At 35.9% G+C, this 14,997-nt stretch overlaps 2 protein-coding genes across 2 annotated transcripts; both read right to left on the bottom strand.

Moving 5' to 3' along the window:
- Positions 1 to 986: 986 nt before the first annotated feature.
- On the bottom strand, positions 987 to 1,940 carry LOC122104779 (olfactory receptor 9G4-like). The gene has a single exon (XM_042675711.1). The coding sequence runs from the start codon at positions 1,923 to 1,925 to the stop codon at positions 987 to 989; it is 939 nt and encodes a 312-aa protein (XP_042531645.1). The 5' UTR covers positions 1,926 to 1,940.
- Positions 1,941 to 12,383: 10,443 nt separating this feature from the next.
- Positions 12,384 to 13,301, bottom strand: LOC122105262 (olfactory receptor 1013-like). The gene has a single exon (XM_042676423.1). It carries the CDS (start codon positions 13,299 to 13,301, stop codon positions 12,384 to 12,386), a length of 918 nt encoding a protein of 305 aa, XP_042532357.1.
- Positions 13,302 to 14,997: the final 1,696 nt, after the last annotated feature.

Raw genomic sequence — 14,997 nt, 5'->3', positions numbered from 1 at the left:
AGATCTTTTTATTTGATTTCTCTCTCTTATCTAAGAATGACATTGGAATTTTAATCAAAACCACTTAATTTGTTGATTGAATTTGGCTGTGTGGCTATTTTCATGATATTAACTTTGCCATTCTATGAACATAGGAAGCCTGTCTACTTCCTTGTATTTTTTTTTTAAATTTCTTTTCCAAAGATTGAGTTTTTATTATAGAAACAATCCATTTGTTTGGTTGCTTTAGTTCAGTCGGGTAACACTGTAGGTTTCTTCATAAAATTTCTCTAAAAATAAAAGTCATGAATTCTAGAACATATAGGGGAGTTTTGATTGCTTAATTTTATTTTACTTGATGATGTGAATTTACCATTGTCCAGCGTTAACACTGATTGACCTCAGTAGTTTATTCTATGGGAGAGCACAATCTTTCAAGATAGATGTATGCTCCTCAAAATACATTGTTTGCTATGGATTAGAGCTTTGTTTTTACTTCAAGTGAAAGCATTTTAAAAACTATTTTCCATAATTACTCTATGTTAGAAAAGACAAGATTTATACAAATATATATGTAATTAGAATTTTGCAAAGAAAATAGGAGATACCTTACTGAAATCTAATAGTGGTAATATCTTAATTGTTGAGCTTTTTACAGTTGTATAACCTACTTGTCAAATACAGTGTGCTCATCCTAACTCAAAATTCAATCATTTAAAACGGGGCTTTTCCAATTCCTACATTCTCTTCCCAACACCCATGAAAGAAAAGAAAGAGGATAAGTTTTATGAAGCTGTCACTTGTGTAGTGAGACAAGGGTGCATATAGCAGAACTGTAACAACCCAGTAATAGAGGCTTTTCAAAGGAGAATTAAATAACAGCGAAAGAGTTTCAGGCTCAGTATATTTCACTGTCACAAGCACAGAGTTTCAAAACTATCAACTACACAAGTGTCTACCACACTGTAGATTAGATATCCACACGATAACATCTCAAATGACCACTTTCATCGTTGTGGCTCTACGGTCTGCCTGGCTTTCCTGAAGGCTTCTTTGACATCCTTGTTTCTCAGACTGTAGATGAGCGGGTTGAGCAGGGGGTTGATGAGGGTGTAGAACATGGCGCCCACTTTGGTTGTCTCCTTGTGGTACTGGGAGCTGGGATTTGAGTAAATGAAGAGCAAGGATCCATAGAAGAGCGTGACGGAGACTAGGTGGGAGGCGAAGGTGGAGAAAGCCTTCTGCCTTCCGGAGGCTGAGCGGATCCTCAGGATTGTCAGGAGGATGTTCAGATAGGACAGGACGATGGGAATCAGACAGGAGGCGACGGTGACGCCATCCAAGATGGAAATTATTTTCACGTAGAGGGTAGTGTCCGTACAGATCATTTTGATCAATGGCAGTACATCACAGTAAAAGTGGTCAATTGTGTTATCCCCGCAGAAACTCATCCTGAATGTGTTGGTAGTGTGAGCTATGGCATTCATAAACCCTCCTAGATAAGAGCCTACGACAAGCCCAATGCAGAGAGAAGTGGACATTTTTGCCGAATAAAGCAACGGGCTACAAATGGCCACATAGCGGTCATAGGACATGACAGCCAACAGGTAGCACTCTGCATAGGCTGCCACACAGGAGAAGAAAAACTGAGCTGCACAGCCAAGGAGAGAAATGCGCTTATCTTCGGAGAGACACGTGGCCAGTATTCTAGGCGAATAGACCGACGTGTACCAGAAATCCATAAATGACAAATTTCCAATGAAAAAGTACATCGGCGTATGCAGCCTGGGATCATTCCAGATTAAAAACACCAGAGTCATATTCCCAGCCATGGTGGACAAGTAGAGTAATAGAAATAGTACAAATAGAACCACCTGCCAACGGGGATCTGTGGAGAAGCCCAGCAAGATGAATTCTGTCAGGCTGGTGTGATTTCTGAGCTCCATGTCCGCAGTGGAGAAAGCCTGATCAACACGATGAGGGGGAAAGGATCACTTAGTGATATTTTCATTTAAAAACGTCCTTAAGTGTGGGAAGGGTAGCTGCCATAGTAGTGTACTTCTTGGTACACAGGAGACTCTGCTTACAAAACACAGTACTGTTAATAAAATGACAAAGTGAAAAAGGAATAAGGGAGTAATTGATTAAACAAATTATTAGAGCACCCTGTTTATTAAAATTTGTACTCGTCAGACTTCATTTGTGGTATTGGAAACAACCAAAGAAGAGGAATGAAATTTTGAAATGAAATCTTTCTCATTTTTTTCCCTGATATTTTTAGTTATTGTGAGGGTCAGTTCTTTATCAAACTAAAGAGAAAATATGATTCAAGAGATAATTACTGTATTACATTCTTATCCTATTGCCAAAGATAGACACAAAAATACTTAAGCTAATGTTTTGTACACAACTTACACTTCCCCCTAAATCAATATTCTATAAAGCAATGAGAACTTCTCTTTTAAGCATCATGATATTTGTAGAAATGCCAATTTATGGTACTCTTTCTATGCTAATATTTGTACAACTTAAAGACAAGTCCTATGATGTCTAATTTCATTCAATGCTCTAAGTAGAACAATATTCTCATTGCATCGGTAATATTGAATCATGGACTTTGAGCAGAAAGTTGAAGGACACAGAGTTTATAAACAGCCTGGCTCTGAGCTGACCCAAATTTTGCTAACTAAAAATATGTTCTCCCAATTTAAGCTGTCTACCAATCTTAGAACTGAATAATTCTCTCATTTTTTAAAAATAGAGAACACTATGAGAGAACTCTCAAATTGCCTGAATACATTTTTTGCCCGAATATATTTTTACCAATTAAAAAACTTTTTCAAAATATTATTTTTTTAATTTATTTTTTATTGTGAAAATACTGTACAGAGGGGTTACAATTGCATGGGCAAGATAATGAATACATTTCTTATCAAGCATTGTAGCCTCCTCTGTTTCCCCTTCCCATCCCTTCCCAGCCTCCCCCCACCCCCCCACCCAATCCTCCCCCCCCACCAAAGTTGTAAAGTTCATTCAAATTATTATTTTATGTGTTCTTTTTCTAATTTCTTCTAAATTACTGGATTAAAATTATGAAGTCCATGAATGAAGACGTGTGTGTGTGTGTGTGTGTGTGTGTGTGTGTGTGTGTGTGTGTGTGTGCGTGCGTGCACTATGGATGGAACTCAGTCTTTTGGGTGTATGTTTTTAGGTAAGATAAATTTGAGCTATGTCTTCAACACTTTGTATGTATGTAAAGCAGAGTAGGAATTTCAAAGCAAGAAGGATTATTACTAATTTCTATGTTGTAATCATATAACTGGGAGCCAAACCATAATGCTGTAACTAGATTATAACCCAAGAGTTCTACCCTTTGGTATAGTATCCTGGTTTGAAGGACATGAGAATTAGTTATCATCTCTCAAAGAGAGCTCATCATGTTTAGAGAAGACATGATATAACAGAGAAGCCATAACATAATGGATTATATAATAATAAAAACAACTTGGATTTCTGAAGATTCTTTGGTGCATCTTCACTATATAATATGCTTCTTAGTACAAATTTAATACATGCTTCTAAGTATATGTGCTTAGTCCTCCACCTGTGGCTTACATTATCTTTATACATTTGTGTTTTTCATTTCTCTTTGTCCATTCAGGACATTCAGCCTCATTAGGTTATTTGCAAAACTGATCCTCCCCTACACAAATTCTACATACAAGTTGATATCATATTTCTCTACTACTACATCTTATTCTGAGTCTACTCAAGCTTGGATAAAATTATTAAGGCAGTAATTTAAGGTTTTTAATTATTAGCATGTAGAATATTGGATATTAATATAATATTAATAGTTACGCTCTCAATACTATGAATTTTATTACACCATCATTTATCCATATAAGTGAAGACTTCTGATTTGGAGTTTAAGCTCTTTTCTAATGTAGCTGAAGAAATAAGTTCATGAATTGTTAGATAGAATCCTAGGAAGTCAAACAATGGTTAATGTTTCCAGTGCCATATTGAAAGAAGAAAAAAAATCATTGAAATGATACAGGAAGAATAAGAACAATTTAAAGCTATGATTTCCAGTTTAAGAAAAAAAGAAATGGGGAGAACCACCTCAGCACAAGAAAACTACTGAGGTTACACCTAGAGAATGTCCAGTGAGTTTCAGGAACTGAGGAGATAAATAAATAGGAGTGCAGTGTGGTGTCTCAGATGAGACACTGAAGTTATTTAAACAGCGTAAATTAAACCATAGCCATGATAAGGAATTGTAGTTCAGAGAATAAGAGAAGAGAGCAGCTATTGAGGCTGAAGTGGAAACTGTAAAATCCTTCTTATCCTGTATCCCTAGGGAGGGTAAAAAGAGAAGCATGTGCGATTTCACATAAGCTTACTACGAATTGCCCGAAATGGAACTTAATCTGGAAGGCAGCACTCACGGTCATTAGTCTCAAACATTCCACTTCAAGAGTTGAATTTTCACTGCAATTGTATCCTTTTAGGCACCATGAGAGCCTAAAAAGACATCTAGGTATATTTTAAGAACATGTCTCTAATTATATATTTACAGGAAAAAAAAGTTATTAGGGAAATGAATCTGATGAGAGATACAGAGCACAGCATTAAAAGTGCCATTATGTTGTCAATTTTCTGGCTGTTGTACATCTGTTAATCGTATTTTACCACCCACCAAAGATTTAAATTTAAATGGAAAGGAAAAAGTCTGTCTATACAGAATTCACAGCCCTCTCCGGCCTGCCCCCCACACCTGGGCACAATTCTTCCTGGATTTCCAGCTTTCAAGAGTAGATTCCAGTTTCCACCTTGCAGAAGGGGAGATGGCTTCGTTTTTTTTTTTTTTCAAGCAGGCTTCATCAGTAGCAGTCCCATGAGGATTGCAAGCCTGAGTCTCAGGAGTCTCCTCCTGCTTCTCTGCTCACTTTTGGAATTGTGCCAATACCATGTCAATATGCCAGGGAGAACTGGCTAGATGATGGTTTCATCTGGCTGTTGTCTCTCTGGCTTCAGCTGACTAAAGATAGGAGAGTAGAGACCCAGCCTGTATGTTCCCACCTCTACCTGTACTGAGGGAACCGTCTCTCCCATGAGCATGAGCACAGACAGGTTTGGCTTCGGTGTAGTTTCGTAAGTGCAGTGGTGTGTTCAAACCAGAACATTATTACCTGGTGGCTTTCGGATTTGGGAAAGTGCATTAAACCCTTCCTGAACTGAAAATCTTCACATCTGAAAGTGCATGGAAATATCAGCTGTGTTTAGTTAAAATGCACAGCCCAGGGGTTGAAAACAACATACACCTAACTTCTTGTAATTCTTTTTATAACAGGAGAGAAAAATAATGTCTAACTACTATGAATAAATTGAGATGTAAAGGACAATTATGGCCCAACTTTCACCAAGAAGGCATTTAAGTCAGATAATGATATCTCCAGTATGATATTTTTGTCATTTACTCTCTTATCTTTTTTTCTTTTTTCTTTTGTTAGTCCTGGGGCTTGAACTCTGGACCTGGACACTGCCCCTGAGCCTCTTTGTGCTCAAGGCTAACACTCTACTACTTGAGCCACAGCAACACTTCCTACTTTTTGCTGAGTAGTTTTGGAGATAAGAGTCTCATGTGGACTTTCTTGCCTGGACTATTCTTGGACAGCGATGCTCAGATCGTAGCCTTGTGAGTAGCTAGGATTACAGGTATGAGCACTGGTACCTGACTCTCATATTATTTTGTTCTCATATTATTTTGAAAGCTAACATTTTACCACACTTTTCATGGTGAGAATACTGAAAATATCAAGTATCTAATACAGTGTTATCCAGTGTGGTCACAACACTGTGCATACAGTTCATACTATTATTCATATGTGTATTTATATATGTGTGTTTCTCTCTGTGTATGTGTGTCTCTGTGTATATCGGCATGTCTGTGTCTGTGTCTGTGTAGCAGGGGGAAGGCTGAAGATTAAATCAATATTTCACATATCCTCAGTAAGTACTCTCCGATTGAACTGTACCCTTGCCTTATTTATCTTCACCTGTTTACACTGCTCTGTGAGTACCAATTCTTACTTTCCAATTCTTCATATTCTATCACCATATTCTCCTTTTCTATGATTCCATAGTAAATGATATCCAATAATGCTTTCATGTCTATATCTGACCTTTGTCTAGATTCTCCTTGTGCATCTGAATACATTGTACTTGACATTTTTATCTGATCCAGTGGGTCAGGTAATCATCTTCTCCATGCTCATAATACCAGAGTGTCAGTTTTACAGAAATATGAAAAAATCCTCAAATTTATTTAAAGCCACTACATTCTATATATTACCATCAGCAAAACAGATGTATATGCCCTAAATATGGAAAGCCAGAAAGGTGCCTATTGCACTCAACCCTGAAATTACAGGTAAGGATAACAACAGGAAAAATCTTCTCAATATGTTAAGACACTGAAGTCTCCCCATGCAAAAAAAAGAAATGAAATCAGACCTAATATCAAGCCAAGACTGAAAGACACAGACAGGCTTGGGCAGGTGATGAGAGCCAATGAAAAAACATATGTGTCTGTATCTGTCATGTACCAAATGATTTTTACAACCCATGGGTCAGACCTTACCCACCCCTGTTGTAAATGAAGATCAGGCATGTCACTGGACAGACTAGAAGGGAATGTGTTTCTCTGTGTGTGTATGTGTGTGTGTGTGTGTGTGTGTGTGTGTGTGTAAAATGTGTGTATGTCTATATGTATATCTGTGAATAAATGTACTTGTGTGAGTGTAGTGCAAGAATATTCCATTTAGATCCAGGTCATACAATTTCCCCACTTGTAATTGCAGAGGAAGCAACAGAGAGACTAATCTGCTTGGCTGATCCTGGATGGCTGGATCTTACCTTTAGTCAGAAAGGCCAGCTCCTGGAAGTAACATCCTATTCTTTGCTTGCTGACATCAGGCAAGCCTTTGTTTCATGCACTATATACCTCTCCTCAACAGCCCCTGGAGATTTATCCCATACACTAGGGAAGAAAGATATACCTCATTTCCCAAAGGTGTAGAGAATTAGGAATTTGAAAATAGTACATTAATTAGGATATGATGAAATTATTGCTATTGATTGAAAGATGACACAGTGATTTAAGTTACAATATAATTATTAAGAATTTCGAATAAATAACTTAATGAAGCTTCTCAAATTCTCAGAAAAACAAAAAAATCAAACCTTAAAAATCAGTAGGTAAATAATAAATACCTTTTAAGAACACAATGAAATAAAGATTGAACAACAGTACACAAAATCAATGCAAGGAAGAACTGGTTATTTGAAAACATAAACAAGATTAAAAACCATTAGCAAAATCAACTTAAAGAGAGATAGGGAAGAAACAAATTAATAAGATCACATTTGAATAGGGGACTAACATGACAGATATCATTACTATCCAGAGAATTACCAGAAATATTTTGAAAACTTATACTCCAATATTTTCCGATGATTTTCCTACATTTAGGTAGATGACTCTATGTTTTGTTTCCACCAGCCTTTTAATGTAATGTGTCCCATTTATTGATTTGCATATTTGAATATTACTTGCCTTTCAGGGATAAATTCCACTTGAATTTCATGGATAATCCTCTTAATGTTTCCAATTCAATTTTTCATTATTTTGTTGAATATTTTTATATCTATGTTCACCTTTATTATCTTTCTTCTTAAAAATTATTTATTTTTATTGTAAAGGTGATGTACAGAGAGGTTACAATTACATAAGTCAGGTAACGAGTACATTTCTTTTTGAATGATGTCACCTCTTCCCTCATTTTCTCCCAGGTTTTCCCTTCTAGATTCCCTCCCCACAAGTTGTAGAGTTCATTTTCCACATAGTGTCTACTTGTTGCATATGCCCACCCTTTGTCTCACCATTTCTGTGTCCCCCTTACCCTCCCTCAAAGAGTTAAACTTACATATGAAAAAAAGATACAGAAGTCAAAAACAGTGACAAAGGAGGATAAAAACAAAAGAAAACAAACAAAAACGCACAATAACAAAAGACCTCTTGTTTCCATTTCTTGTATTTCATTTCAATAAAATCATTTTATGTGGTGAGATACACATAGCTATTGGGCCTTTTTGATCCTCTCCTAAGAATGACCTCCTTTGCTTTCACTGTGTGAATGTTTAGCCAAACCCAAAGACATAGGTTGTATGATGTCCCTTATTTGTAATTAGAATATGCCTATGAAGCTACGAGTAAACACACTGTAGGGTAAAAGACAAAAAACAACATTTTCACATGATAAATTATAAAGGAATATACTTAAAAAATGTTCCCTCTTATGAGTTTCCTATCAGTGTAATGTTGACCTTACATAAACTATTTGGAAGTACAACCTCCTTTATTGTTTTTAGAAGAGATTGAGATGGATTTATATTAGATTTTCTTTCACTGCTTATTCATTTTTCATATTTTTATACCTGTTTATTCTGTCTTTATACATCACTTGTATATAAGTTGTATAGTCTACATTGCCTAAAGGTAGCTATCTGTTCTCACTTTTGGCTCTACTTTGGTAAAATATCCTTTGCTCTTCTGTGAGTTTCAGTCTATAAAGTGTGTACTTAATTGTAATTTACTTGTTTTTTTATCCATTGCATTTGTGGGTGTTTTGGAAAATTTAATATAGTATGTTCAATAATATTATTAATCAGTTATTTATAATTATTAACAGGTAATCGTATGATTCTGAAAATGAAAATATTAAAAATGTACATATAATAACCCAATAATTAAATATTGAAATTAATAAGCCCATAATATGAACAGTCTCAAGATCACTGCAGCATGATTTACAATGGCCAAAATATAGAATCAAACCAAGTCTCTCTGAGTGGATGAACAGAGAAAGAAACTGTGGTATCTATTTGTAAGGGAATGATACTTCTCCTTAAGAGAGAAAGAAGCTGTCATTGTCAACATAAATGGAATTTCTGAACCTTCAGTAAACTGAAATTAGACAGCTACAAATCACTCAAAAGTTCAGAACTTCATATACATGTGAAATCTATGACTGATGGCAGGGTAGAAGTAGTTCAACTAAAGGCAGCCACAGAAAGCTCCAGAGAGGGACAAGTGGGGGATATTGAAGAAAGCATAAAAATCTCAGTGGACAGAGGAACAAAAGCTTTTCAGTAAAGAATTTTACAACTTTGTGACTACATCTGACAACAGTGTTTCGTGTAATTCCAAATTGTAAAATCTCAAATATTTTCATCACAAAAATAAGTATTTGAGGGAAACATGCTAATTTGTTTGAAACAATTCACCAACTTCACCAATCATTTTATCACTTTCTATCCCATACATCTTTTTCAACTGTAGACCATTAACTTAGAATAAAACTTAGTAAAACAAAAACCAAATGAAACATTGCCAACAGTGAGTGAAGAATGTACTACTAAATTTAATTTTTTTTAGCGATCTAAAACATGTTGTAAAATACTGGCGCCAGATGTTTGATGACATTGTATAATTTCTCATTATTTTTTCTTTTCCAATGTTTATTACTAGCTGTACTGTCTGTTTTTGGGGGTGTTGGTTATATGAATTAAACAGCTATGCAGGGATGGAATAACTCTTGTACGCAGAAAGTAAAATTAACATTCACCAACCCAGTCACACTTAAAGTTCTTAAGTACATTTTGAATCTTATTTGAAAGAAAGAACTAGATTGTTTCTCCTAAAAAAATGAATGTGAGAAGAGCCCTCATATATAAATCTTCTATTAGGAGCTGAGAAGGTGGCTCAGTGGTAGAGCGCTTGCCTTGCATGCATGAGGCCCTGGGTTGATTTCTCAGCACCACATAAGCAAAAAGAAAAAAGCTGGAAGTGGTGCTGTGGCGCAAGTGGTAGAGTGCTAGCCTTGAGCTGAAGAGCTGAGAGACAGCACCCAAGCCCAGAGTTCAGGCCTCACGACCGGAGCCCCCCCCCCCCCCCCCCCCCCGGCCAAAAAAAAGAGAAATCTTCTACTAATAAGTCATTGACTTTTTAATATCTAAATTTTAGCTTTGGAATTCCCTTTAGAATGGTGTAATATCTAGTCCCAGTAAGCTAACATGAAAGAATTGATTTCCTTCTATGTTGATGTGTATCAGTATATATATTGATAATATATATATATGCACACACACATACCCTCATAATACACCAATCAAGCACAGTAAAATATTGTAACGTGAAGTTTCAGATATATTTTTTAATTACAGGAGATACAATTACAAGGATCACAATACAAAGGGCGCATGGGCATAATTAACTTCCATTTATTAAAACATAATCTAAATCAAATTTGGACCAGTCTGGACCAGTATTTCATTCTCTGTGTGAAGTTTCTATACTTTCTTTTTGAATAACTCACAAATTCTTGCAGAATTCTTGATAGAAACAAATCCATATTTATGTTTATAAACATACATTACATTGGCATAGTTTTACCATGACATACTGTAATATTTTACCATTGTATGTATTTTTCATGTGAATGCTCCATATGCAATCAATTTTTTGTTCTGTGCATACAAGAAATTTTATCTTATAAAATGTAATAAGATGATTTATATCTTACTGTGTTTTATGTCCATGCTCATTATGCAAAAACTCAGATGTAGAAGCCCTTGTCAATTCACCTCTTAAAATAAATATGTATCTATGGGATTTCGGTGCCTTTGTTTCCATTTCCTTAGAAAGGTATGATATATTCAAATTTTATTGATAACTTCAACTGGAAAAGTTAAGATCTTTTCAACAGCTCATGAATAGGCTAATGGACATATAATTACAATTATATCTGAAACATGAAAACATTTCAGCAAAAATTGTTTTTGAAAGATAAGCATTGAAAAAATGAGAAATTTACAAAAGAATGGATTAAATTTCGAGTCTGACCCTTACAAAATTTGCACTCTGAAGAATTTTCCAATGATAGAGGAAAAATATGTAACATGTTATTTAGCTATATTTTTTATTACAACTTTTATATCTATTAACTCACAGATGCCCTTGTTTACTATTTCCTTTATTGGTAAAGACAGGGCAATTGCTCTCTCTTTGTCCACAGTTTATTGCATTTTTTAAATGGAGAAACATATGTTGGAGATAAATATTGAAGTTGGTGTGTTAATACTTACATTTCAATAATGTAGACATAAAACGTTTATGAAAATCTCATTATAGAAATAGAAAGTCAGTTTGTTATTTAACATTATGAAAATATTAAAACTTTTTTTTGCCAGTCCTGGGGCTTAAACTCAGGGCCTGAGCACTGTTCCTGAGTCACAGCACAACTTCCAGCTTTTTCTTTTCATGTGGTACTAAGTGCTAGGCAAGCACTCTACCACTAAGCCATATTCCCAGACCAGTATTAAAACTTTAACTCAGCATGGTTTGATTATGCCACAACAGCTCTACATTGCTGGTATTCAATATAAAGTTACCCAAATCTTATTAGTTAAAAGTAATGAAATCTTATATTACTCTAGGAAGGCACAAAGGATAGTGAACTTAATCAGGTGCTGATGACTCATGATTGTAAAGCTCCTCACTCTTAGGATCCTGGTTTGAAGCCATCCCAGAAAACAAATTGTTTTATCTCTAATTAAACACCAGAAAAGTCCTAGGAGTAAAGGTATGATTCAAGTGACAGAGCTCCAGTCTTCAGTGAAAAAGCCATACAAGAGAAAGTACCAGAAAAATAAATGTAGTGAGCACTTATGTCACTTTGGGAAAGAGCAAAAGAAGATATTAGAAGGTGATTTGTGTATTTGTTTTAAATTTAGAATAATATGCATTTTAATTAAATGGATAAAATTCATGTTAAACTTTTATCTTCAAAATTATTTTAATTTTATCTTAGGTAATTAGGTAATACCTAAGTTATCTTAGGTATCCTAACACAAATGCATATGGGAAGAGTTGAAACACTATAAATTCCATTATTATGATAGAGTTCATCAACATCTGTTTTTATTTCTTTACTGAGATCAAGTAATTACATGAATTTCACAGTATTGAGGCATAGTGATACTTGGCTAAAGTCGCCAACACATTGTAACCTTCACTATGCTAATTGTCATCTACAAAGCTTACGAACTCTACAGACTTTAACAATAAAATAATTTCTTCTGAATTGAGTAGTGTACACTTCTTTCCTTTTGCTTAGTGTCAGCTGTTTCTTCTTTCTCTTTCATTCCCTCCCTCTCATCACCACCCTTGAGTTGCTTGGTTCACTTTCATCTATGTCCAGTAGGAGCAGCTCTGTTTGCAATGCAGTAACTTAAAAAAAACTTAAAAATAAACCTCTTCAGAAAAAAATAGTTGTGATTTATTTGAAGAGTTTGTTCATAGCCTCTTTTACATCTTTATTCCTTAGACTGTAAATCGCTGGATTCAACATGGGAAACACCACAGTGTAAAATATAGAAACAATTTTGTCCCTGTCCAAAGAATAACTAGATCGAGGGCGAGCATAGATGTAGAGAATGGAGCCATAGTACAAGGTCACAGAGGTCAGGTGGGAGGAGCAGGTGGAGAAGGCCTTGAGGCGGCCATGGGTGGAGCACATCCTCAGGATGGTGGTGATGATGAACAGGTAGGAGGCCAGGATGAACACAATAGGGGCTATGACATTGGAAAGCAGGAGGAAGAACAGGACAGCTTGGTAGCTATCTTTCTTGCCACAAGCCAGCTTCACCAAGGGTGGGATGTCACAGAAGAAGTCATCAATTACATTGTCACTACAGAAGTGCAAGGAAAATGTGTCTTTAGTGATGATGACAGAGTTAATAAAGCCGCCAAGGTATGAGGCTGCTACAAAGAATACACATAGCTTTAGAGGCATGGCCTGAGAATACAGCAGGGGCTTTGAGATGGCTACATACCGGTCATAAGCCATGGCTGCCAGCAGGTAACACTCAGTGTAGCCCAATGCAGCAGAGAAGAAGAACTGAGCCACACAGCCACCAAAGGAGATACTCTTGTCCTCAGAGATGCAAGTGATCAGGATTTCTGGTGTGTAGACAGAAGACAACCCAAGATCCAGAAAGGAGAGATTTCCAATGAAGAAATACATGGGTGTGTGGAGCCTGGGGTCATTGCATATCAGCACGATGAGGGTGAAATTTCCTGCCATTGTTAATGTGTACACCAGCAGGAACACCACAAACAGGACTCGCTGCTTCACAGGGTCTGTGGTGAACCCCAACATGATGAACTCTGTCACTGTGGTATTATACAGCTCCATGGTTGTGGGGAATCTCACCTGAGAGGAGAGACCTGAGAGTTCACATGAGATCACTATGCTTAATCAATCAGAACAGGTCCAATGAGTACATCTTACAAAATGTCCTCATGGACAATGTTTATTTTCTTCTTTAGGAGAATTTTGTTCAGTGCAAAAAGAGGACTGATTAAAAGGTATTAATGATCACTTTGTACTTGATCTGATTATATATTATGTACATGATTCTATAAATCTATACTTTGAGAGTGTTTACAATTTGTGACAATGTCTATTCAGTTCTCCAACTTTATAGGGTATCTCATTTCCTGTTACATAGCTTAGATCCAAAATGAGTGATTTATTTGGCTGCCCAAACTTTACAAATAAATCCTTGTAAGAGATGAACTGAAGGTAATCAGAGTATATAATTCATGACTTTTCATATAACAAAGTCACTTCAGAGAAGCATGATCTGTGAGTATGTATTTGCACCCCTGTAGATGTGGACTTAGCTTATCCTTGAGATAGTACAGACATATTTTAAAAACCACCAGCTCAGCTCCAATATCAAATTTCTTCAATTTAGAAGCTAGAGGAAATTTAGTATAATAATTAATTTGAAATTTTGTTATTTGATACAGTTTAATGAAGACACCATACAGTTGGTAATCTATTTCTTAACCTTCTCCATTGCTATTGATAATTAAGTTCATGAGAAATTTGTGTGTGCCATTCTATGTAGTACTTTGAAAGTGTCATCATATTGAAATTTAAGAATAAATAAAGTCATATATATGTTTCTGTTCATTTTACCTATGAACTCTTTGAGAAATGGAAATTATGCAAACTTTGTGAAAAACCATACAATCTGGGAGAGACCCAAGGAAGGGGTGATATGATCCAGAAAAAATGCACTGTTTACCTGACTATGTAACTAGAACCCCTCTGCATATAATCTTTTCAATAACATTAGCAACTTTTTTTTAAAGGCACACAATTAAATTTGAGGCTTCTTTATTGTCAAGGTAATGTACAGAGGGCTTACAGTTACATAAGTAAGGTAATAAACATTTCTTGTCAAACTTGTTACCCCTTCCCTCCTTTTGTCTCCTACTTTCCCTCCCCACAACTACCCACCCTGTTGTACAGATCATTTCTTATGTATATTGCCGTTGCATTGCTTCCCCTGTTGTCCTTCGTTGAGACATGTTTCGACTCTGTACTCTCACAGCCCATCAACTATCCCCAAATCGGCATATCTGTCTAAAACTACTATTTCCTAGACACTCTGTATGAAAATAAGGAAAGAGATAGAACCAATCTCCTAGGATGAGATGAAGACAGTATATAGGTTTAAGTATTTCTGTAGGGAACTGGGTATCTTCTATTTCCTTTACATTACTTGACATTGATTTCCACACTGCTTTCTCCTCTAATAGATCAGTCTATAAAAACTGTACCAAGTAATTTTGCCAGTATGGACAGAAATTGCAAAGAAGAGAAGGCTTAGGTCAGAGTTCTAATCCCCAAGCTCCTCCAATGAGGGCACTGGAGACCACGTTCATCTCTGTACAAACACAATAGTTCTTTCCAGTCACACCACCCTCTCTGACACCATATGACAAATCTCTGTCTCTATTTCTGCCTCTCTATTTCTATCTCCATCTCTGTTTTCTTCTTTCTTTCTTCTCTCCCTCTTATTTCCTCCTTCTTTCAG

This window comes from Dipodomys spectabilis, unplaced genomic scaffold, assembly GCF_019054845.1.
Source record: "Dipodomys spectabilis isolate Male_0828 unplaced genomic scaffold, ASM1905484v1 ptg000030l, whole genome shotgun sequence".
NCBI lineage: Eukaryota > Metazoa > Chordata > Mammalia > Rodentia > Heteromyidae > Dipodomys > Dipodomys spectabilis.
This window is presented reverse-complemented; position numbering and strand designations above follow the sequence as displayed.